Source organism: Cynocephalus volans, chromosome 8 (genome assembly GCF_027409185.1).
Source record: "Cynocephalus volans isolate mCynVol1 chromosome 8, mCynVol1.pri, whole genome shotgun sequence".
NCBI classification, from domain to species: Eukaryota; Metazoa; Chordata; class Mammalia; order Dermoptera; family Cynocephalidae; genus Cynocephalus; species Cynocephalus volans.
Window position 1 is genome coordinate 111,847,259 of NC_084467.1, and position 22,745 is coordinate 111,870,003.

The 22,745-nt window shown below is 48.3% G+C and overlaps 4 protein-coding genes across 4 annotated transcripts; 1 reads left to right on the forward strand and 3 right to left on the reverse strand.

The window, feature by feature from the left end:
- Nucleotides 1-214: 214 nt before the first annotated feature.
- On the reverse strand, nucleotides 215-4,472 carry SLC39A1 (solute carrier family 39 member 1). Its single transcript, XM_063105400.1, has 4 exons — nucleotides 4,386-4,472; nucleotides 3,412-3,630; nucleotides 3,051-3,181; nucleotides 215-1,849 (listed from the first exon to the last, which is right to left on the reverse strand). Exons 2-4 carry the CDS (start codon nucleotides 3,596-3,598, stop codon nucleotides 1,193-1,195), a joined length of 975 nt encoding a protein of 324 aa, XP_062961470.1. The 5' UTR covers nucleotides 3,599-3,630; nucleotides 4,386-4,472; the 3' UTR covers nucleotides 215-1,192.
- Nucleotides 4,473-8,155: 3,683 nt separating this feature from the next.
- Nucleotides 8,156-12,099, forward strand: CREB3L4 (cAMP responsive element binding protein 3 like 4). The gene is made up of 10 exons (XM_063105081.1): nucleotides 8,156-8,593; nucleotides 8,704-8,881; nucleotides 9,125-9,371; nucleotides 9,529-9,650; nucleotides 10,395-10,487; nucleotides 10,622-10,728; nucleotides 10,851-10,919; nucleotides 11,017-11,101; nucleotides 11,289-11,385; nucleotides 11,536-12,099. Exons 2-10 carry the CDS (start codon nucleotides 8,708-8,710, stop codon nucleotides 11,727-11,729), a joined length of 1,188 nt encoding a protein of 395 aa, XP_062961151.1. The 5' UTR covers nucleotides 8,156-8,593; nucleotides 8,704-8,707; the 3' UTR covers nucleotides 11,730-12,099.
- Nucleotides 12,100-12,131: 32 nt separating this feature from the next.
- JTB (jumping translocation breakpoint) lies at nucleotides 12,132-14,257 on the reverse strand. The gene is made up of 6 exons (XM_063105080.1): nucleotides 14,190-14,257; nucleotides 13,868-13,967; nucleotides 13,691-13,728; nucleotides 13,408-13,490; nucleotides 12,851-12,930; nucleotides 12,132-12,447 (listed from the first exon to the last, which is right to left on the reverse strand). The coding sequence occupies exons 2-6, from the start codon at nucleotides 13,948-13,950 to the stop codon at nucleotides 12,291-12,293; spliced, it is 441 nt and encodes a 146-aa protein (XP_062961150.1). The 5' UTR covers nucleotides 13,951-13,967; nucleotides 14,190-14,257; the 3' UTR covers nucleotides 12,132-12,290.
- Nucleotides 14,258-17,902: 3,645 nt separating this feature from the next.
- Nucleotides 17,903-21,588, reverse strand: RAB13 (RAB13, member RAS oncogene family). Its single transcript, XM_063106368.1, has 8 exons — nucleotides 21,346-21,588; nucleotides 20,155-20,215; nucleotides 19,136-19,196; nucleotides 18,826-18,903; nucleotides 18,629-18,718; nucleotides 18,442-18,507; nucleotides 18,292-18,345; nucleotides 17,903-18,075 (listed from the first exon to the last, which is right to left on the reverse strand). Exons 1-8 carry the CDS (start codon nucleotides 21,467-21,469, stop codon nucleotides 17,998-18,000), a joined length of 612 nt encoding a protein of 203 aa, XP_062962438.1. The 5' UTR covers nucleotides 21,470-21,588; the 3' UTR covers nucleotides 17,903-17,997.
- Nucleotides 21,589-22,745: the final 1,157 nt, after the last annotated feature.

Below are 22,745 nucleotides of genomic sequence, written 5' to 3' on the forward strand. Positions count from 1 at the left end.
GAGGGAAGGGAAGAAAAAGGAAGAGAAGGGAAGGGGTGGAGACTGGGAGGGAAGAAGGAAGAGACAAAGGAGGAAGGGAAGGGGACTACTGGGGCCTGAGTGAAAACAGTGAAACCAAGGATCTTAAAACAACTGTAAGCATCTGGGACTCAGGCCCTCTAGGCTGGCCACATGCCCACCCCTTTCCCAAGACAAATGAATCACTGTACAGATGTATAGAAACATCTTTTATTTGGGTAACACGTCCCCAAACAGGTCAGTTAGTAAAATAGATTGTACAGAATATGGCCCTATGCACAGCCTTCCCTTCCCCAAAATAACCCTGGAGGTAGGTATTCCCCTTCCCCCTCGGGCTCCTCGGGTATATATATAAAAAAAGGTTTGGCAGCTCAGTGTTTATCATCTGGGCATGGGGCACCATGTCCATGTTCTGTATTCCTAGGGTGCAGCTGCGGTGGGTGGCCGCAGGTCTCCAATCCTCCCCCTACCCCAGCCCAGCAAACATTTCTGCCCCACCCCAGGATCTGGGATCAAAATAAAGAGCAAGCAGGCCCCCTCCACTGAGGTGCTGGGCAGGGCTCAGTGCCATATCACTGTGCTTTGAGAAAGAGGGAGGGGATTGGTTTGGCACTTTAAAAATAGAGTGAGCAGGGCTAGAGCGGCCAGAGAAGATACCAAAACTGGCAGGGAGAGACCATTTGGCACCAGTCTCCTGGGAGAAAGGAAGAGGAAGATAAGGAAATAGGAGCTAAGAAAAGTAGGAGGGGTCCATTCCATGTGGAAGAGTGTGGAAATGGGCTAGAATCAACAGGAAACTGACTCTGGACTTATGCCCTCTCCATACCTTTATCCCACAGCAGCTGGGTGCCCACCTCCAGCCTCCCCAGTGTTACCTTGTCCCTATGTGTAGTGTCTGACCTCTGCTTCTAGCAATCAGTGTCTTCCACAATCCTAATGTCCCCTGATCAAGTCTCTAGTGACTTGACCATCTCTTGTTTCTTGGGCCTGGGGCCAAGCTCTTGTCTCTCTCATTGGTCAGATAGTCCCAAAGGCTCCATCCCTATCTCCCAGAGAACTCTTTGATCCTCAGTACCTCCCTTCCCCACACTTCTTATTCCCCACACTCTGGCAGAGGGGAGGAAGGGCAGGGGCACCTGATAGTCAATCTCCCCTGCACCTCTCTTGAAACCCCCTAAATTTGGATGAAGAGCAGGCCAGTGAGCAGGGCAAAGCCTGCTAGAAGCAGAATAACCTTGAGGATCCTCTGCTCTGAAGTGGCCAACTCCTGGGGCAGGATTTCCAGGAAGGTGATATAGAGGAAGGTGCCAGCTGCCATGCCCTCCAGCACAGACTGTGCCAGCTGGTGCAGAGGCCCGGCTGACTCTGCCAGAGCTGCTCCAAGACCAATGCCCAGAGGTGTCATGCATGAGAAGAGGATCCCACAGCCAGCCACCACCTGTGCCCGCAGATGGCTCTGCAGCAGCCTCAGGGACAGGCTGACAGCCAGGATACCCTTGTGGAGCAGCAAAGCCAGGCACAGCTCCATGGCCCGAGCCCGGTCTCGCTGCAGCCCCACTGCCAGCCCCTCAAACACTGAGTGTAGGGCCAAGGAGAAGACCAGTACACAGGCACGCAGGGCTGAGGGAGCTGCTGGGGCTCCACTTGCCTGTGGGACCCCTGGCCTGTCATGCCAATGCTGCGGCCCACCATTCACTGTTCCCAGCAGAGCCCTTGTCTCCTCCCGAGGTGGTAGCACTGACTGCTCCTTGTAAGCCAGTGTGATCTGCTCCATCACCAGGACCAGGAAGAAGCCCATGGCCAGGATGAATTCTTGCAGGGGGAACTGGAGCTGTGGGAAGAGGGGGCAGCAAGGAGTTCAAGAGACAGGCCAAGACTGGGGAGAAGTCAGATGCAGAGTCTCCTGGACACTCAGTTATACAGACTAGGGGTCCCATACAAATTTAGGGCCACTCTCAGTCACACAAAGATAGAGTTACTTGGTGACACAGACACAGAATGATACACAATCACACAGATTATAATGTGATTCACAGTTTTACATGTAGACCAAGTTTTTCAATTTTGGCACTATTAACATTTTGGGCCAGATAATTCTTTGTCTTGGGAGCTGTCGTATGCAGTATAGGTTGCAGCATCTTTGATCTCTACCCATCAGATGCCAGTAGCAAGCACAATGCTCCCCACACCACCACCCCCAGTTGTGAAAACCAAAAATGTCTCTAGACGTTACCAAATGTTTCCAGGGGGACAAAACCACCCCTAGTTGAGAGTTACTGATGTAGACGTACACAAAGTGTCACATGTAGGGTAAGCACACAAAGCATCATACATTGGCCCACTTCTCCAAATGCTCACACAGCCACATACTGTCACAGGGACACTCAGGCTTATACACACTCACACAAAGACATGTCACTCAGTCACAGACACACAAAGGGTTACGTCCAATGTTACTTCCTCAGTCTTTGGGAATAAAGAGAGGAAAGAGCACAGGATGTCTTCCCTGCACCACAACCCAACTATCTCAGTTTTTCCTATAATGAGCCTTTCCTATGCCTTAGAATTGATCATTCCCCACATCCCACTTCCTTGGACAAAAGCCTTTTTTGTCAGCATCACCAAGCCCCTGGGAATTGCCTCCTACCCTTCCCAAGCCTGCAGGAACTGCCATCTTCAGCCCTTCAGGAAAGTGGAGAGAGAGTGAAGATGATTCTTGGAGCACTGTTAACTTCCTGGCAACTGGAACTGAGAAACCCACAGAGTAGGTCACACACCTGATAATAAGGCTCCTCACACTGTCTAAAAGGGTACATAGGGGTCACACAGGAACTGAGTGGGGATGGGGGGGGACACACCAAAAGGGTTATGCATTATAACCAAAAATAACGGTTCATAGGATCATATGCCAAGAGCCTTCCACACAGTCATGGAGTGACAAATGAACAGATATATTACAAACCATCTCTCCTAGAGGTATGTAATTGGACACTCCCCGCACACAAGGCCACATGCCGCGGGCTAGTGCTCACCGTCACGTGCAGGGCTGCCAGAGCCTCATCTATGGCAGCCAGGTAGTCCGGCAGCAGGTCCAGGAGACAGGTGGCCAAAAAGACACCCCCTGCGAAGCAGCTTACTAGGCTCAGGGCTTTCCGGCGGGAAGCTGGGCAGGAGTGAAGTACAGAGGGGAATGAGCAAGTGAACCCCCGCCAGGCCCCACTACCCTAACCCAAGAAATGGCTACTCTTAGGTCCAGGGTTCCATCCCTGTACGCACCAGCCACCAAAAAGGAAGAAAGAAATGGCTATTCTTGCCTTCCTCTCCTCCTTAGGCCAGCCCCAGAGTATTCCTTGCCCCAAGCATCCGTAGCAATGGGGAAAAGGAGAGGCTTACCGGAAGATTCATGGTTAGCTCCAGGCCGGCGCAGCACACAGATGGGCACCAGACTGCAGAGGAGAGTGAACACCAGCAGCAGCACCAGGGCCCCCAACTTCACCTCCAGCCCCACAGGCACTGGGGGCTCCGAAACTACCGCTTCTGGGCGCCACACCAGGAGCTCTGGCTCTCCCCAGGGCCCCATGGTGGTTATGGCAGCCCCAATAACTCTCAGACCTAGGAAGATAGACTAGAGTGGGTGGGGAATGGTCATGCAAGGAAAGATGGGGCCAAGGAAAGGGGAAGCTTTGTCAGCAGCATTTAGCTCCTTCACCCCAATCACTTTCTGATCTTCCCCAATCCAGGGTGACTCATCCACTCCTGTACCAGGAACACTCCTCTTTCTCCTCAGACTTTATCTCTCCCAAGTGACTTATTCAGGGAGCCAGAAAGGGGGAAACTGAGGCATGGGGACTGTGTGGACATCTCATTACCCTTTCATCTGGGGCCTCCAAGAAAACTAGGGGCTGCCTCCAAATAGGACCTGGACCCGGGGTCCCCTAAGGAAAGTAGAAGCCAGGCTCCCCACTCCAGGAAGGAGTGAATGAAGCAAAGGGAGCTCAGGGCTGTGGGGAGAAGTCACGGGTGGTTTTGTGAACCACCAGAAAAGGGCGAGCTTGGGTGCTGGATCACTCTCCGGATCCCCTTTTCCCAATGCCATCTCCCCGGAAAGCAGAGAGTGAGCTCTTCAAGCCACAGGCTGGGACGTCCGGTAGACGGCCAAAAGAGAGGGGCCTTAGGGGTCTGGGGTCCCGGGACATGCTGAGACGACACTGAGTGCGGTGTCTGGAAGTCCGGGCTCCGTGAGGCGGAGTCCGAGGCCGACAGCGTTGCGGGAAGCAGATGAAGAATGTGAGAGCTGGGACTCCAGCCCCTAGGCTCCGGGAGGCCTGGGCAGCCCTCGATCCCGCTCCCCGAGAGCCCGCACTCACCTCGCGAGGGTCTCACTACATGGTATCCGCCGGGTTCCGGCCTCGAGTCGGGAATTCCCGCCCCCTCCTATCGCTCCCCGCTCCTCCCGCAGCTGCCGCGTACCCGAGCCCTGCTGCCAATGACAGCGCCGAGTGGGCGGGGATCGACTGCTAGTGACGTGAGTTAGAAGCAATCACAGGCCGGGAGCAGACGAAGGGGGGAGCGGGAGCGAGAGCAAGGGAGGGGGCTAGGGAGAGGGTCCAGGTTCTGCGGGCCTGAGGCGCAGCTGTGCAGGTCTGAGGGGACGGAGCTGGCCGGTCAAGGAAGGCTTTGGTCACGTGGAGATTTTTTAAAAAGGGAGCTAGAAACCCCGCAGGCAAGGCTGGCGCCCCAACCTTGCCCCGCATTCCTAAGTCTTCGGCCCCACATCTCTGAGGATATCTGCCTGGCCTGGGCCAAAGTCTCATTTTATCTTTTAGAAGACACTAATTAAGACTTCATCAGTGTGCTATGGCGCCAAAAAGAAAGCATTCCCTTCCTAGGACAAATTTCCTTGCCTGACTTCCGTCGCCAGCACCCACAGGAAAGAAAAAGACAAGGCAGAATTGAAAAGAGGGAAAACCAAAGAGAGGGCATATCTTGAGGATCATCCCTCCTTGACTACCAATGGCCCGAGCTGACTTCTGTGCAGCCTCTGCTGGTCTTCTCCAACTGGGTAGAGATGTGGTGAGGCTCAGCTCAGGGATTGCTGAAACCCCATCCAGTGAAGAGCTTCTCAGCACACTCCAACTTACCGTCCTTACCATGGCTCTGGGTAACTGGCCAGGATTCCCTCCAACCTCATCTGGCACTCTCCAACTCTTCTCCCTCCATCCCTGCTGGCCTCCTTTCCGTTTTCAGTTCCTTGAATGCACCAAGGTACAGTACTAGGGTACTTCAAAAGTTCGTGGAAAAATAGAATTAAAACATAATACAAATCTTTCTACAAACTTTTTTTTTTTTTTTTTTGTCAGCTGGTTGGTTCGGGGATCTGAGCCTGTGACCTTGGTATTACAAGGTTGTGCTCTAACCAACTGTGCTAACCAGCCAGCCCTATAAACTTTTTGAAGATCCCTTGTATTTTCCACTGTTTCCTCAGCCTGGATCATCTTAGCCCACAACCCTGTGCTATGAGAATCCTCTTGTAGCCTAATGAAACAGCAGGGTACAAAAGAGGAAAATAAAAAACCGTGCTCAGTCCTAAAGAAGAGATAGAATGATGCCTCTAATAAGAATCTAGAAATGGAGGCCAGCAACTACTTTAAGGGGGAATGTGAGGACTTCTTGAAGGAGGGGGTCTAGGAGAAAGAAACCTATAGGACTTTAAGATCAGGGTTTAAGTGAAATGGGGTATTGGTTTCCCATCATTTACTAATAATTATTGCTGTTCCAAGCTCTTAATTAAAAAAATAGAAATTAGGGTTGGCTATTTAGCTCAGTTCATTAGAGTATGGTGTTATAACACCAAGGTCAAGGGTTCGGATCCCTGCACCAGCCAGCTGCCCAAATAAATAAATAAATAAATAAAAATTACTGTTAGAGGCAATTCCAGATTATTCAAGGGAATATTGTGCATACTGTGGTTTGTCTGTGGCAAATTATGCTTTCGAGATTATTGGTAATTATTAACATTAACAAGGAATCATGACTGGGAGTCAGGACACCTGGATTCTAGTCCCAGCTCTATCTTAAATTATACATATATAATCTCACATACTTATTTGTGGTGAGAACACTTAAAACATAATCTCAGCTCTTTTCAAGTATACAATACATTGTTGTTAACTATATTCACCATGTTTTACAGTAGATCTCTTGAACTTTACCTTAACTTGATGTGTGATTTTAGGCAAGTCATTTTCCCTCTCCAGAGCTTGATAAATCAGCGGAAAGAGGGAAGTTAAACTAGCAGATGATGGCAGAGTTTCCTTCCAGTTCTAGCATTAATAGAATATGATTATATTTTCCATTTATCATCTCTGCACATACAGCCCACAGGAAGCCCTTTGAAATGCATTCAATCACCTTTCTTGCTCTAGGAAAGGTCTAAACAAAAACACCTCTGCTATGGGCCGAGCCCGAGGCGCACTCGGGAGAGTGCGGCGCTGGGAGCGCGGCGTCGCTCCCGCCGCGGGTTCGGATCCTATATAGGAATGGCCGGTGCACTCACTGGCTGAGTGCCGGTTACGAAAAGGACAAAAAACAAAAAAACAACCCCCCTCCCCACCTCTGCTATCTTTAGAGCGCTGCATCAATCTAGGAAGCCTGTTTAACTCTTCATGACTGGAACAGGATGCAGAGAGATAAGCAGGAAAGACAGATTTGGGAAATTTGAGAAAACTCAGCAAGTCAGCTTAGTCTAGTGTGAAGAACATGGGCTCAGGCATCCAAATCTTGGTTCGGCCACTTACAGAGTAACTTTGAGAAAGTTACTTAACTTCTCTCTGTCAGCTGTGAGTTGCTATGAGAGTTATGAGTAACATGAAAATGCCTAATATATAAACGTTGCTCAATAAATACTAGATCCTGTTGTTGTCTTTACCCTTAACCCATTCAAATCTTCACAAGGAGAATTAATACCAGTTTGAATTCTGGATCTACACCGCTTTACTCACCCCGCTACCCTTTATCAGAACTACTACTCGGGAGGCAGGCAAACAAAAATCATATCAATATCAGTATAGGCCCATTATTATAGTTTATTTGAAGTGAATTCCTGGACCATCAGACACTAGACCAAGTGAAAAAATCCTGAATATTGGTATTACTGCTTTCTTTCTTCTTTTTTTTTTTTTTTAAAGATGACCGGTAAGGGGATCTTAACCCTTGACTTGGTGTTGTCAGCACCACGCTCAGCCAGCGAGCTGATGGCCATCCCTATATGGGATCCGAACCCTGGGCCTTGGTGTTCTCAAAACCGCACTCTCCCGACCAGCCGGCCCCGGTATTACTACTTTCTAGTAGTGGATTTCTGCCTCCTCATTGGTAAAAATTAGCAAAATATTACCTGTCCTATGTGCCTCAGAGTTGTTGTGGATGTGAATGAGGGAACAATTTATGAAAACGTTTTGTAAACAATACAAATGCGGACATACAATGTTGCCGGTAATTTTACACAGACAATAAAACAAATTCCCAAACCAAACGCAAAACGTTTTTTAACTTGCAGTTTTCCAGACCCATCTCACTCCGTGAGTAAATAGAGTCCAGTGAGTGGGTATGTATAACCGCTGTTCTTGAATAGCATAACGCTAGGATTACGAACTTGGAACACAGCGATGGCGCGACTTCCCACCAGCTGAGTCAAGGCCCTGTCGCTGAACTTGGATCAACAGGTTATCTACTCCCGGCCTAGGTAATAACCTGGGCTTTGGAATCACGTGGCAAGCGAAACCAGACCAGGCCACTCCTACCCACGTTCTCGGAACTTTTCTCCAACTTCCCCACAATTTATCTTCCGGCTCTTCCTCCTCGCGCTGGTCCGCGGAACCCAATCCCCGCCTGACAAGTAAGTACTGCGGCCCCATTGGCCTGACTCCCCTCCGACAGCGTATTCTGACCAGTTACGGAGGAGCCGGCCTTGAGAGGAAAATGCCATTCATTGGCTCAATGTCCTGCCCCTCAAAACCCTAAATCTTTGGCTTCCAATCAGGACTCAGCTGTGGGAAGAGAGCCCCGCGATGGGGGGAGTGGATGCCTCCGTGAGTCTTGGGCAAGCCTCTTAATCTTTCCGCCTTTGCTTACAGCCTGGCGTGGTCTTCCCCTTCTAAAAGCGATGGCGGGAGAACTGGCACTCAAGCATTCTACGCTCCAGTCGCAGCCATCTCTATCCTTCCCTGAAGAGACACCAAACCCTTAGGAAGATTTACTATCGCTAGGAGAAACTGAGGCAAAAAGGGAGCGTCTGTTTTCCTTAAATTAGGTTTGAGGGTGCTCGGTCTCTTAATGCCAGATACAGCGCCCCTATCGTGGCTCCTGGCAAGGTGCAACCCACTTTCTTGGTTTAAGGCTGGGGGCGGGGTTTGGCTGGGCAGATCCAGGATATGAGATCCTGGAGGAAAGAAAAGGTGTAGTGTTTGGGGCGGTCAGCGGGCTAGGCTGGCTTGACAGGGCTGGGCTCTTCGGAACAAGGGGGCTTGTTTGTCTGATCCTGAGCGATAAGGCCGGAGGCGAGATTATCGAATGACAGGTGAGGAAGGGGAATAATGGAAGAGGGAGCAGAGGAACCCAGAAGCTGTGGGGTAGGGGGCAGCCATCATTTCCTTTCTGCAACTCCCTGTCCCACATACCTTCCCGCAGAAACATGGATCTTGGAACCCCTGACCTGCTGGACGCGTTGCTGGAGCCCCCAGAAGATATCTTCTCAGCAGGATCCTTCCTGGAGCTAGGACTCCACTGTCCCCCTCCAGAGGTCCCGGTGACTAGCCTACAGGAACAGGGGCTGCAAGGCTGGGAGTCCAGTGGGGGCCATGGCTGTGTGAGTGTGATAAGTGGGAGTGGGAGTGGGGTTGAGACACAACTCTGTTTTAAGAAGCACCAAAATGCTTCGGCCCTAACTTGGAGAGAGTTCTGAAAACAGAGACCCCCAAATAGACATGAGTTGTAACTATTTCCATGCCCCAGAAAAGACTGAAATTGAAGAATGAAGGATCCAGGGCTGATGTCAGGTAGGACTTCCAAAATTCTTCCCTGCACACATATATACCCTCTCCTACTGTAGGGCCTTCAAGAGAGTGAGTCTGAAGAGTTCCTGAAGGTTTTCATTGATCCCAATGAGGTGTACTGCTCAGCAGCATCTCCTGGCAGTGACAGTGGCATCTCCGAGGACCCTGGCCATCCAGACAGTCCCTCTGCTCTAAGGGCACCCAGTTCTCCTGCCTTCTGTGAGGTTGTCTATGAAGCAGGGGCCCTGGAGAGGATGCAGGGAGAAACTGGGCCAACCTTAGGACTCATCTCCATCCAGCTAAGTCAGTGTTTTTTTGTGGGAAGGGGACAATGGCCCTCCAAGTCCAGCCCTAGCCATGGGGTTAAGGGAGTTTCCCCAACCTGTGCCACTACCCAGGCCCTGCTGCCATCAGGGTGTACCCTAATCTCCTTTCTCCCAGCCATCTGTGTCTTCCTCAGATCAATGGAGCCCACAATTTATGGTGCCAGATGCCTGTGTGGTCAGCGAGCTGCCCTTTGATGCTCATGCCCACATCCTGCCCAGAGCAGGCACTGTAACCCCAGTGCCTCCTGCAACCTTGGTGAGTCCTGGGGTCAGCCAGAACCAGTGCTCCCTGACAAACACGTATATAATCACACAGATGGGGGCAAAGGGGATGAGAGAGGGGGAATCTGATGATGAACTCTCTTTACCTCAATTTTGTGTCATTGGGCCTGAAGACCAAGGGGCAAGAACAACTTTAAGAGCAGGAAAGGACACAGGAGAGCTCTTGGGGGGTAAGGTAATAATGACTCAGCTAAGGAGAAGGTGGGGTGAGGGAATATGGGAACAGGGCTTGGAGGAACCCTAGACCTTGTATGCACTGTATGCTCAGCCAAAGCCACTGTTTTAGCCTTGGGTCAACACACAGAAATGGGACCAGCCACCTGGGAATCCAGCTGGTTACCAGGTATAGGGTGAAGGAGGAGAAGCAACTACAACAATGTTTCCACTAGAACAATTGCCCAGCAGGAACCTACCCATGGGGAGACGTGGACCAGAACAGGCCCTCCCTAGTGTGCTCAGAGTGCCAAGGTCCTAAGTCTCTGGGCAAAGAATATGACAAAACCACCTCCTCTCTCCCCTTCTCAGCCTCAGAAGGTCCCTTTGGCTTGATCCAGAGCCTGTATGAATTAAAGTCTCTGCCCCTCATGTCACCTCTAAGTTGGTTATTGCTCAGTGCAAATAGGAAACACTCTCCAGAAGGCATGCAGAGGGAGTGGTTTGGGTGCTGGAAAGGGGATGACCCCACTCCTATCTCACCTTTTCCTTTTTCCCCTTCCAGCTGCCCTGTCAAACTCTGTTCCTAACAGATGAGGAGAAGCATCTGCTGGGGCAAGAAGGAGTTTCTCTACCCTCTCACCTGCCCCTCACCAAGGTAACAGGATTCCCCAAAGGGAATCCCAACCCCAGGGACCCAAACTATGGCCACTGAGGAGCCAGGATCCAAGGGAAGAGTTGGGGAGTTGGGGGAGGTTAAGGACCAAGGACTGACATACCGTTCACCTCCAGGCAGAGGAGAGGGTCCTCAAGAAGGTCAGGAGGAAAATCCGTAACAAGCAGTCAGCTCAGGACAGTCGGCGGCGCAAGAAAGAGTACATCAATGGGCTAGAGAGCAGGTATATTTATACTCACATTTCTGGATTCCGGTGGGCCATATCTGGGCCACCCTCCTCACCAAGGTGGGCAAGGTAAGGGACTCAGATGGCCAAGCCTTGTTCTACCTTTCCACACTCCCTAGGGTGGCAGCCTGTTCTGCACAGAACCAGGAACTACAGAAAAAAGTCCAGGAGCTGGAGAGGCATAACATGTGAGTGAAAGAATGTTGGGAGGGTGCTGCACACAAGGACACCATTCTTGGGCCTTGGTTCCTATAAGATATTAACTCTTCATTCCTCCTTTTCCAGCTCTTTGGTGGCTCAGCTCCGCCAGCTACAGACTCTCATTGCTCAAACCTCCAACAAAGCTGCCCAAACCAGCACTTGTGTTCTGGTACCATCAGTCTACTTCCCATCTCCCCCCATTTCTACCATCTTTCACCACAATTCCATCCTGATATCCCCAATACCCAGCCATATCTATCCTCCCATCCCTGATAACCTCAGCTGTCCTCCATTCACTCTGTCCTCTGCTCCCTTCTTTTGACCCCACCGCCCAAATGTTCTCTTGCTTCCTCTAGATCCTTCTTTTTTCCCTGGCTCTCATCATCCTGCCCAGCTTCAGCCCCTTTCAGGCTCTACCAGAAGTTGGGTCTGAGGATTACCAGCTTCATGGAGGTGAGAGACAAGGTCAGGGTGGGACCCCTGGTGAGCAAGGAGGTGGGGGCTCTCTTCTCCAAGGTAGTCAAGAAGTGGGAAGGTCCTGTGCTGGCCAGGGTCCCCCACCAAGGACAGCACTCTACTACTGCCCTTTTTCTTTCATCTCAGTGATTTCTAGAAATATCCTGACCCACAAGGACATGACAGAAAATCTGGAGACCCCAATGGTAGAGTCCAGACTGGGGGAGCTGCCTGGAGCCAAGGATGCTAATGGCTCAACAAGGACACTGCCTGAGAAGATGGGAGGGAAGACAGGACCCAGTGGGCACATCAGAACTCTGCTGCATGCAGATGAGATGTGAACTGGAACAGAGACCTTCCTGGCCTTCTTCCCAATCACAATAAGGAATCCAGAGCTCCTCTAAGGCTCTGCTTCCCCCTGGGATTTCCACTCAGGTGTCTCTGCCCTCAAGGGTCTAAATCACTTCAGGATACCCTAGGAGATGTCTGTAACCTGAGGCCCAGGCTCACTACGTGAGAAGGCACCTCAAATACTTTGGTTATGTATCTGTGATTTTATTTCTTCTTTAGGCATAGGGTTGAGGGAAAACAAGTTTTGACTGAGAAATAAACTTTTTAGCTGACATTGTATCCCAGAAGTTTTAAGTAGTAGAAGGGGAAGCTAGGTTCTTGGTAGGTAGGGGCCTAAAGTTGCCACCCCCTTTCCCTCTCTGCCCCAAACCAAATTACAGTAGGGAAGGAAACTATTTCACTCTTTTTATTCTGCTCATTAATGATCTGGAAGAGGAACATAAAGGAAAGGGGGTACCACCACAAGGCTCCAAAGAACCAAGGGTGCAAATCAGTCCCTTCCACTTTCTCTGTCTGAGATAGGGTCTCAAAGACCCAGGATAAAAGGGCAGCTATATTGACTCGATTTGCTTCCGGACCTTTTCCAGAGCTTTTCTGTCCAGTTGTCGCTGGCGGTTGATGACAAGGCAAGCGAAGATCAAGGCCACAACCACAACAGCCCCTTCAAATTTCCAGAATAAATATTGTTCCATCAGAGCTGAGCGGCAGCTGAGGGCAGAATGAAAGTTATTCCCAGGGAAGGCCAGACAGATTCTCCCTCTAATCTCCCTTCTACTTCTGCCTAACTAAGATATATCCAAAAGGAAAAAAGGAGACTAGAGTCAGCTTTCTAATGTGTTTACAGTGCATAAATCCCTCCCAAATGTATCATTTAATTTATTCTTTGATGAGATAGAAAAGCTAGTATTAACCAACTTTACTGATGAGAAAATATGGCCAATAACATAGTGCTGAGGAGTAGAGCTGGGACTTAGGTTCGAGTAACTTAGCTCCAAATCCCCTCCTCTTCCCAGTATGACATGCTAACCCCAGACCAGGAGGAAGAGATGGGAACATCTACCTAGTTACAGGAGCAAAGAAGGTGACCCTGAAGAAGAGAAACAGCACTTACCTTTTGAAATCATTCCTTTTAGATGAGCTACATGTAATTTTCTCCACATACCCTGTGGAACTACACTCAGGAGTGGTTTTCTGCCAGGAGAAAAGGACCAAAGCGCATGCTAAGAATGGGCTGCAGGAGAAACAGGAAGGCTGCCACCATTCAGAAGGGGGCAGGAAGGAATCGTTATTCCCAGGGATAACTGTTATGCCCAACTACTATGGCTCAGAGCTGGCAGGCAACAGAAAGCTGATGAATTCTGATGCAGATGGTGGTGGTAGTGGTGGTTGCATGATTAGGAGTATGTGTTAGAAAGAACACTTCACAGGCAATAGTCTAGGAGAAATGAGGACGATTTCAGAACCTACTGTGTTAATGAACAAAACATTGTTATCAGCTGAAAATTGCCATTAACATGGAAAGAAAGGGGCATGTTTTTGGGAGAAGACAAGTTCAAATTTGGACGTACATGGAGGCTGCAAGGAGAAAGAAGAAAAGACAATGCAAAGGCACAATAAGACGTTGGGACTAGTTAGATGTGAGAAGAAAGGGAGAGAAAACATACTCACAGCCTGGAAATTAGAACATGGAGCGCACTCTTCTGCCACCACAAACTCTTCCACCAGCCAGCAGGGCAAATTTGAAGTGCTCACTAAAATAGGAGAGAAATGCTTGCCCTTTCCATTCAGAAAACATTTCTCCCAAAGGCTCTGCCCATCCGACTTCCCAACACAGAACTTGCCCTTATTCCATGTGGTGCCGCCCTTTCCCACGTGTGCTCTTGGTATATGGGGAAGATATTAAAAAAAAAAAAAAAAAAAAAAAGGGAGTGTCGCGTTCCCAATCACCCACCTGACAGCTTCTCTTCCCGCACGGGAACCTCTGCTTGGCTGCAGGGGGTGAGGAGGTTAGAAGGGAAGGGCAAAAGTCAGAATCCAGAAAACAGGGCACCCCCACCTCGGCTGTCGATGGACATGCTCTCCCCCATCCTCGGGGGCGGGGACGATCTGATCTGTCTGTCCTCCTTACCAGAGCTTTAAGGTGAAAGCGCAGAGTAACCAGCACAGGCGGTGGCCCTGGGGGAGGCCAAGCCTCCCCGCGCCCGCAAACATGGAGCGTTCAGTCGCACCTGTCGGAACAGAGACTTGCTCTACCGGCCTCGTGCCTCCCAGAGGTTCCAGGTCAGGGCTGAGAGATGCCAGGGTTGCCTGTCAGGTGAAAGTCTCTATGGACGTGCCCGTGGCCACAGCGAGAAAAACTTATGTGCATTTGCTGGACAGGAAAGCAAGGTGCTTCTGCGGGGCCCGCCGGGTCCTGGAGGAAGAGCCAGCGAGGCGTACCGGCCTAGTACCTGCACACCTCGGCCTCCGCCCCCGGCGCGGCCATCGAGTCCCGCGGAGGATCCTGGGGCGCGGCCGGTCGGCGGGGGCGGGAGCGCGCGAAGCATCGCCCGCTGGGACTTGTAGTCTTTTGGATCGGTGGCGCCCAGCTCGCGTCTCAATGGGAATTGGCTCGGCGCCCGGTTGTTGCATTGTGGTCCCAGTAGTCTTTACGGGAACGGAGGAAATGGCGGTGCTCGAGGCTTACCTGGGTTCTCGGTTCACTGCTCCCTGGGCTGACGCTTGTTTAGCCATTCTGGGCTAGGTAAGCAGGAAGGCGTACAAAGGAACCGTACGTCACCCTCCCAGGACTTTGTTCCCACCTTAAAACCCCAATGGGCCCCTCCATTAAGCTTCAGCCTCTCTGACTCGCTTCCCCATTCCACCCTCCCACCCCCGATGGACCAGTGGAGAAGCTGGGTTGGAGGACAAGACATGGAGGCGAAACTGCACTTTGTCCTCCCTGCAAAGCAGGAATATCCGAGACAAACGGTGAACGTGAAACTTTCTCCTGTCTCTGGGCTCCCACACCGCTCCACAGATGGACGGTGCCACCTCCCCTCATGTTGTTAAACTACTCCGCAGAGCTGTTCCTTTGGATAACCTTTTCATGTGTTCTCAGCTCTCCCTTGCTCCTACATAACGGAATAATCATTACTGCAATGAGAAGAGCACGAGATTCGAGTTCCAAGAAATGCTGAGTCTAGGTTCAGATTTTTATTAGCTACATGAACTTAGGTCGGTGTCTGACTGCCATTGTTCTGTGTAAAACGGAAATGCTAATGTCTATTTCTAATACTTTTTTGCGAGATGCAAATGAAATATGTATGAAAATACTTTTAATCTCTCAGTAATGTTGGCTCACATTTTTTTTTTTTTGAATCCAACATTTAGCTTATTTTGATCCTCCTGAGGAATCCTGAGGAGTCAGTTACAGAGTATAAGTGACTTGTCCAAGGTCATGAAGCTAGTGAGTGCAAGAGCTGAGGCTTGAGCTCAGACCTTAAACTTCCGGGTCAAAGATTCGAGCCTGTTTTCCATCCCGTGTAGTTCAACCCTGTTATATACTTAGAACTGCTGTGACTTGACCCACACTCTGGGTTCATACTTTACTCTCTGGTAATGTATTAGTCACTATCCTAATTTTGCCCTAATTTGCCTCCAAGTTTCACATATAGTGTGTCTGTAGCCCTCCCAGGCCATGTGAGTTTAGTTTTCTTAGATGCTCAATAGACAAGGAGGTACTCAAACTTCATATAAATACAGGCGCTGATAAAATAATCTGGACCCCACCTCTCAAGATCAAAGGGCTCATGTCTATATTTTTTTCTTAACTCTGTTCCACACTCTCCTCTCCGAAAACATCTTTCTAGCTTAAATACCATTGCTACTATCCTTCCCCACAGCCCTAAGGTCTAGAGCACTTAATTTTAGTATTAACAGTTTATCTAGCGGTATATCCCATAAATTCTGTGTCTTCCCATCAGACTTAAACCTTGTTTCTCAAGAACGGAAACTATCAGACTGTAGAAAGACAATTGAATGGGAATTAGAAAAAAAAAAAAAAAAAACCTGATAAGGGCTTTTGACTAGTTATTTGTTCCTTTAAGTTGTTATTTGTGTATGTAGTTGTATGTTACAGAAAGTAGGTTGTGGGTTTTTCCCAATAGTTTTTAGTTAGCTATAATTAAAGTTTTAGCAGAAATCTGCTAGTATTTGTTACTCCTTACTAAATTCTCCTACCTCATGACAAACTGTGAGAGCTGTAAGATTTAACTTTCAATAACCTTAGCCAGCAACTAAGTGGGATCTCTACCCTGAAACTGGATTTTAAAATATCTGTTCTGGGGACCATTTCTATTTTATGGAATGATGTTTTGCCCCATTCTAGAATTACAATAAAGCCAATTGAGATCTTTAAAAATAAATAAATAAAATAAATATTTGTTCTGGGGTATGATGATGTCAATCATTCTCCTTCCTGGGAGTCACAAAGTGCAAATCTTTCCTCATTTCTTGAGCAAATTAGACCAGCTGGGCAGTTGACTATGGAGCTCAAACATAAGCCACAAATGAGGCTTATCACTACTCCATCCAAGCTTAGATATTTAATACATTTATCAAATTATTATTTCTTCCAGCACTGTCAGACTTTTTCTTAGTGTTGTCATTTACCAACAGAAACAGCAGCACAAAAAGACTGCTGCTGACTCCAGGGTGGTACCACCCACTTTTACATTGAAGAGTTGGGGATTTCTTAATTGCCTTGAACACTGTATCCAGGAATAAAACTTGTAATGGAATACTTTGTCTAAACCAAACTTGACATTTCTTTCTTTTTTTAAACGCACTCTAAAATGTCAAAAAATCTGACATTTTCATTGATCCTGATAAAAGATCAAGTCCATGAGATAATTTTGTGTTTAAAAATATTGTGTACCTCCTATTGCTGCTATAACCAGAAAAAAAAAATATTGGGTAAGGGTTTATATATATTTAAGGGAGCTTTGTATCAAGCCTGAATTTTGTGGTAGTTGTTCTTTTGCATGCCAATAGTTTTGCCATCTTTGTTATTCAGTAGTCAAGAGCCATTTTTGGTTAAAATTTGCTTGTTCCTCTGCTTGTGAGTACTACCCAAAGACTGTGTTAAGTGACCACTGTGCCTGGCACATAGTAGTTGCTCAATAAATATTTATGAATAAACGAGTCTCTCTTGTATCTCATTTTCCTCATCTATAAATGCAGATAAATGCAGATAATGATGCCTCCCAAATACCTAAACAAATTGCTGGCAGAATCAAGCTTGCACAAATCACTGGATAAATAATACTAGGTCCTGCTATTTCCTTGAGGCTAGGACTATTAGAGTCCTTCTCTCTTGAAATTTCCTGTGCTTGGAAGAAGGCTCTATCCACAGGGGTCTTCTGGACCACACAGTGGAAAGAGGATGTCCAAACCTTCAGGCCACTCCTCCTCCTGCTCCTTACAATTTTCCTTGCCAATTAAACAGCTGAGGGATGGCCAGTTAGCTCATTTGGTTAGAGTGCAGTGTTATAACACCAAGGTCAAGGGTTTGGATCCCCGTACCAGCCAGCCACCAAAAAAAAAAAAAAACTAGGAAAGGGATAGGGTAGGACTAGTCCTGGTGCCACAGGAACCCAGCCAGATTCAGGCAGACCAACCACTTTGGCGAAGCAAGAAATGGGTAAGTAGAAAACAGTTTTGACATTAAAGGGCTGGCCAACTATCTCAGTTGGTTATAGCACCACCTTGTAACACCAAGGGCAAGGGTTCAGATCCTTGTAGACAATAATGAAAGTTACCCAAACCAAGGTCATTTGTGCAAATGGTGGCCTTTAATATTGAGAAAGACCATGCAGAGTGACAGGATAGGACCAGACCTTCAGAGAGTGGTGCTGAGCCAGCCTCTCACAGGACCCTAAAACCTGATCTAGGAACAATGTATTTACATTTATATTTGCCCTGAAAACCCTGGGAAGGTCTGAGGCTTGAGGCCATCTATCCTTCCTTTCCTCCTCCCTCTCTTCCTACTTCCTCACCTTCTTTCACTTCCTCAATTCTTTCCCCCTCCCTTCTCTTTGCCTCTCCTTTCTTTCTTTTCCTCTTTCCTTTTTTTCCCTCCCTTTCATACTCATTCTTCTTGCCATCTACCCGTCTATCCCTTCATACCCCACTGCTATTTCTCCCCCACCCAGCCCCTCACCCTGCCTCCCTCAGGTTCAGCCTTCACACTTAGGGTAGGGAGGCAAGAGAAGATCCTCAGCCCAGGGAACACTTGTTGGTGTTCTTCTTGTCACAGGTTTTCAGGTCAGTGCTGGGGGGCTTGTTGCCATTTCCCTAGAGGGAGAAGGACACAGGGGTCAGAGTGTAAATGGCTGGCTGGGGTATGAGCCTATAAACTGAAGTCAATCCACCCTCTTGGAAAATCTTAGCATTGCTCCCCTCTTCAGTTTTTATCCCCAATACACACACACACACACACACCTAGCCCAGCAAGACACACACACACACACACACACACACTTGTACCTAGCCCAGCAAGAACCAACTCACTGATCTCCGGCCTCCTGACTTGAGTAAGATGTCCCGGGCCAGGGAACTGAAAGCCTAGGGAGGAAAAAGCGGAGATTTTTCAGAACAGATTGGAGGGGAGGATAAATCTATCTTCCGATACTCTATCTCTGGAAGCAGGGGGTATCTCACCTCATCCACATTCATACTGGATTTGGCACTTGTCTCAAAAAATCGAATTCCATGCTCTCGAGCCAACTGTAGGGGAGTGAAGTGGGAAGGAGAGTGGGATAGAGAGCAGCAGCCATGTCCTCTGTGATCTGACCTCATCTTGGCCCTCCCAGACTAATTCTAGAACATTGCCCAGCCTGGCCCTCACCTTATCAGCCTGCTCCTTCTGCACCTTCCTCTTGGCCTCCATGTCACACTTGTTCCCCAGCAAGAGGCGCTCCACCCCAGCTGAGGCATTCTGGGGGCAATAGGGTAAGACAAGTAAAAGTTGGGTCCTGCATATCCTCACGGCTCCCTTCATCCTCCAGGTTTTACCCAGTTCCCCCATTTTTGGAGGGTCCTCACCTCTTTGATGCTTTTCATCCAGTTCTGAATATTCTCAAAGGATTTCTCATCTGTGATGTCGTATACTAGTATAATGCCCTGGGGGATGGCAAAGTTCACTTTGGACCATATTCCTGTTTGGACTTCCCACTGCCCTCTAAGTGACCCTGCAAGTCCCATCCATGGATCTAGATGCTAGGCCATGTGAGGCCCTCTGTAACTCACACTGTGCCCCACATTTTCCCCTGCCCCAACCCCTGATCTTTTGTACTCATAAAACTATATTCTATTGCCTCGTGCCCTCATCCCTTGTCCAGACCCACACTTGTACCATGGCTCCACGGTAATAGGCAGTAGTTATCGTCTTGAATCGCTCTTGGCCAGCTGTATCCCTGAAGAAGTAGAAGGTTTCATGAGGTGGAACAGAAGGAAGGGCTCTCCAAGGGGAGAATTCCCCTCCTAAGAATTTAGCTTTTGCAACATGGTGGGGCTGAAAGGAACAGAATCAGGAAACAGTAAAGGGGAAAGGGATGAAAGACAGTTGATATTGGCAGAGGACCAAGAAACAAGATGTCTCTTGTTTATTTATCGAATGCTTATGCTGTGCCAAGCACTGTGTAAGTATCATTTTATCTAATCCTCAAGTCTACCCTTGTGAGACATGTTTTATTGTACACATTTTACAAATGAGAAAACAGATTTGGATAGGCTGAACGAATAATGACGGTCAGGGGCTAGCTGGTTAGCTCAGTTGGTTACAGTGTGGTGTTGATAAGACGAACGTCCAGGGTTCAATCTCTGTTACCAGCCAGCTGCCAACAATAAAAAAAAAAATAATAATAATGAAAGTCAGGTGGCAGGTTAAGTAACAGAGCCAGGATTTGAACACCAGTCTGCTCTTATTTGTTGTATCATAATGTCTCCTAAGCCTCATACCACAGCTTTAGGGTCTCCAGCTTCCTTATGACAGTCAGGTCAAACTTCTATACCTGGCTTTCTGGGCTCTCTGTAATTTAAAGAGAGAACTAGACTTGTAATCAAGTCTTAATTCTGTTACTTGCCATTTCATTGCTTAGAGTCTGTTTGCACATTATATCTCAACAGACACTTATTGTCAAATTCAAAGAATGGTTTGGAGCTGGGGGAGGCAAGAGTTACAAAAAAGCTGAAAATAGTTGGGAGAGCAAGAAGAGAGATGGGAGGACAGCAGAGTGAGGCGAGAGAAATGGATTAGAAGAAGTGCTGGAAGGAGCAACAGGGAAAGGGAGACAAATGAAGCAAAATAGAAGAAAAAGGATTGTAGGAGGTAAGTGGGGAAGTCTGGTTAGGCATTCTATAGGATTCACTCACCAGACTTGTAGTTTGATCTTCTTCCCTTCTATATCCACAGTGCGGATCTTGAAATCAATTCCTATGGGTGGAAGTTGCAACTGAAGTTGAGATGTGTATGTGTGTGCGTGTAAAAGTAAGTGGTGGAAGAGACAATGGAACAGTGACAGCACCAGAAATTTTGCAGCAGAGAAACTTGGAGGGCAATCTTGTTGACAGTATAGAACTAGAATTTTCCCAAAGCCATGTTTGTATACAAAGCACATTGTCTTTACTTAGATTTTATGGATTTGGGGGGAGAGAAGGTGATAATTTTGCAGGGGGGCTTAAGGCCCTTAAGCCATCTCTTGAGTCCACTCAGCCATGCCAGCTGGCAAATCTTTTAATTCAGTCTGTCTCCCCCAAAATATTACTTTCACATTCCTCTTGCCATGTTTTTTTAGAACCCTCTTATTTCCCAGGCCAGAGGAGATGAAGAAAGATGAGATGGGAGGAGGGGAGACAGTGTTCCTCTTAGCAGACACTTGGGCAACTCCCCCAAGCGTGCTGGGGGCCAGAGGGAGGAGGATGAGTCACCAAGCTGACTCAGAGACCCCAAAAGTCCCCTCATTCCCACCTTCCTCACCAGACTGGCTGCAAATTCACGATCACAGTCCTTGGGCCACCCTCTGGCACATCCAGCCCCCTGTTCTATCCTCCTTAACCCACTATTTTTTTAAAAAAATTATTTCCCAGCCCCCTATTATGTTGAGGGACAGGGAGACTGGGAAGTAGACGGTAAGGCGGGGATCCAATGGGAGAGTCTGAAGCTCAGTGGGACAGAAAGAGGCTAGCAATATTGGGAGACAGATGTTTGGGGGAGAGGGATATAGGAAATGTGATCAAAAGAGTTCTAGGTGGATTGGGGTCAGGGAAGAGAAGCTGAGAGGGAAACAGAAAGCTTCATGTGGAGTTGGGGAGACTAGGGAGATGGTACCAAGAAAAATGGGGGGCTAGAAGCAACTGAAGAATTACCTGGAAGCCTCAGAAAGGTTAGAGGTTTGGGTACCATACAGAGACATGTATGGGAGATGAGTCCGAGACAGGGGTTAATGGACTGGAGTTTAGGAGCCTTAGTGTGAGGGAACCAAAAGGCAGGATCACAGGTAATCTGAGAGCCTGAGGATGAAGGCATGGGGAGTTGGGGGTCTGGGATATGACCAGTGGGCTCACCGATGGTGGAGATGTAAGTGTTGTTGAAGTTGTCCTCTGCAAAGCGAATGATCAGACAAGTCTTGCCCACCCCTGAGTCCCCGATCAGCAGCAACTTGAAGAGGTGGTCGTAGGCTTTGGCCATGGCGGACACTGGGGTAGCGGGGGAGGTGTGGGGAAGCGCCAGGCACTAGTAGGCGGGATTGGCGGGTTGGGAGACAGAGCGGCCCGGATCCCAGGCCAGGAAGTTTTCGTCCCTCACTGCCAGGCTCTGGAAAAGAGGAGAGGCGGCACTCCTCTGGGCTCCACCCCCTTTCCGTCCGCCCTTTCGGCAGACCAAGGAGGCTAGCCCAGCCTTCTGTTCTGGCTTTCCCTTCCCGGTCTAGAGGGGCCTTCTCCCTTGCTGTTTCCCACAGCCTTCTTCTGTCGTTCCTCTCTTCTGATCTCATTCTTCCATTCTGAGGCCAGAGAGGCTGGAGTGAAGGGAAGTAGAGGTTTAACCGAGACAACCTGAAGAAGAGAAATTTAGACGGATCAGGGGAAGAGAAAAGAGTTTTGGGAATGAGGGTGAAGGTGGGGATGGCCCCGGAAGTTGACAAAAATTGGGATTGATTTTTGGAGGAGCTATTCATGGAAGCTAAAAGCTTTCTTGGGGCTGAGCAAAAGGCAGTTCTAGAATTCTAGTGTTAGTATTCCAAGACCTTAGTTCTATGAATCCCAATACCCTTTGAAAAAAGCGGGATGCCCAGAAGTAGGTTATTTGCTGAGTCTGTCTGCCACCTGGTGGAACACAGTGAAAATTAAAATTAATTATAATACTAAATCAGCCCCACTTCACTGCAACACACACACACACAAACACACACACAGAGCCCATCTAGATGTATTCTGAGGCTTCAGTTTGAAGTCTACCTTCCGCAACAGTGTGTGTGACTTTTCTAACCAGATGGCTCAGGAACACAGAGATTGGGAATAAAAACATCATTCTTCATGTGGATCTTTTAACATGGCCCTGTATGGGGCAGTACTCCTGACACCTCACTGAATGGTCTGGTAGCTTTGGCAACCAGGAAGCTGAAGTATGGAGAGAATGGCTATAAAGAAATAAGTTTATCTTTGCTTTGGAAAAAATTATTCAAAATATGTGCTTTTCTAACAGTGGGTCAGTAGAATTGTCCTTGTATTAAGATGTACACTGGCTATGAGAAGACATCTTTTGTAACTTCATTCATTTTTGTTACTTTCTGTGTCCATGTTTGTCCTTTCTAAACACAACTATCTAGTCCTCTTTTGTCCATTCTCTTACCTCTCATTGTATCTTCAAGTGTATCAGAAACTTCGCAAAACTTGAGTCTTCGCAAACCATTTCCCCTCATTGAGCAAACAATGTCTCATCTTTCCTATGAATTACTCTTCTTACT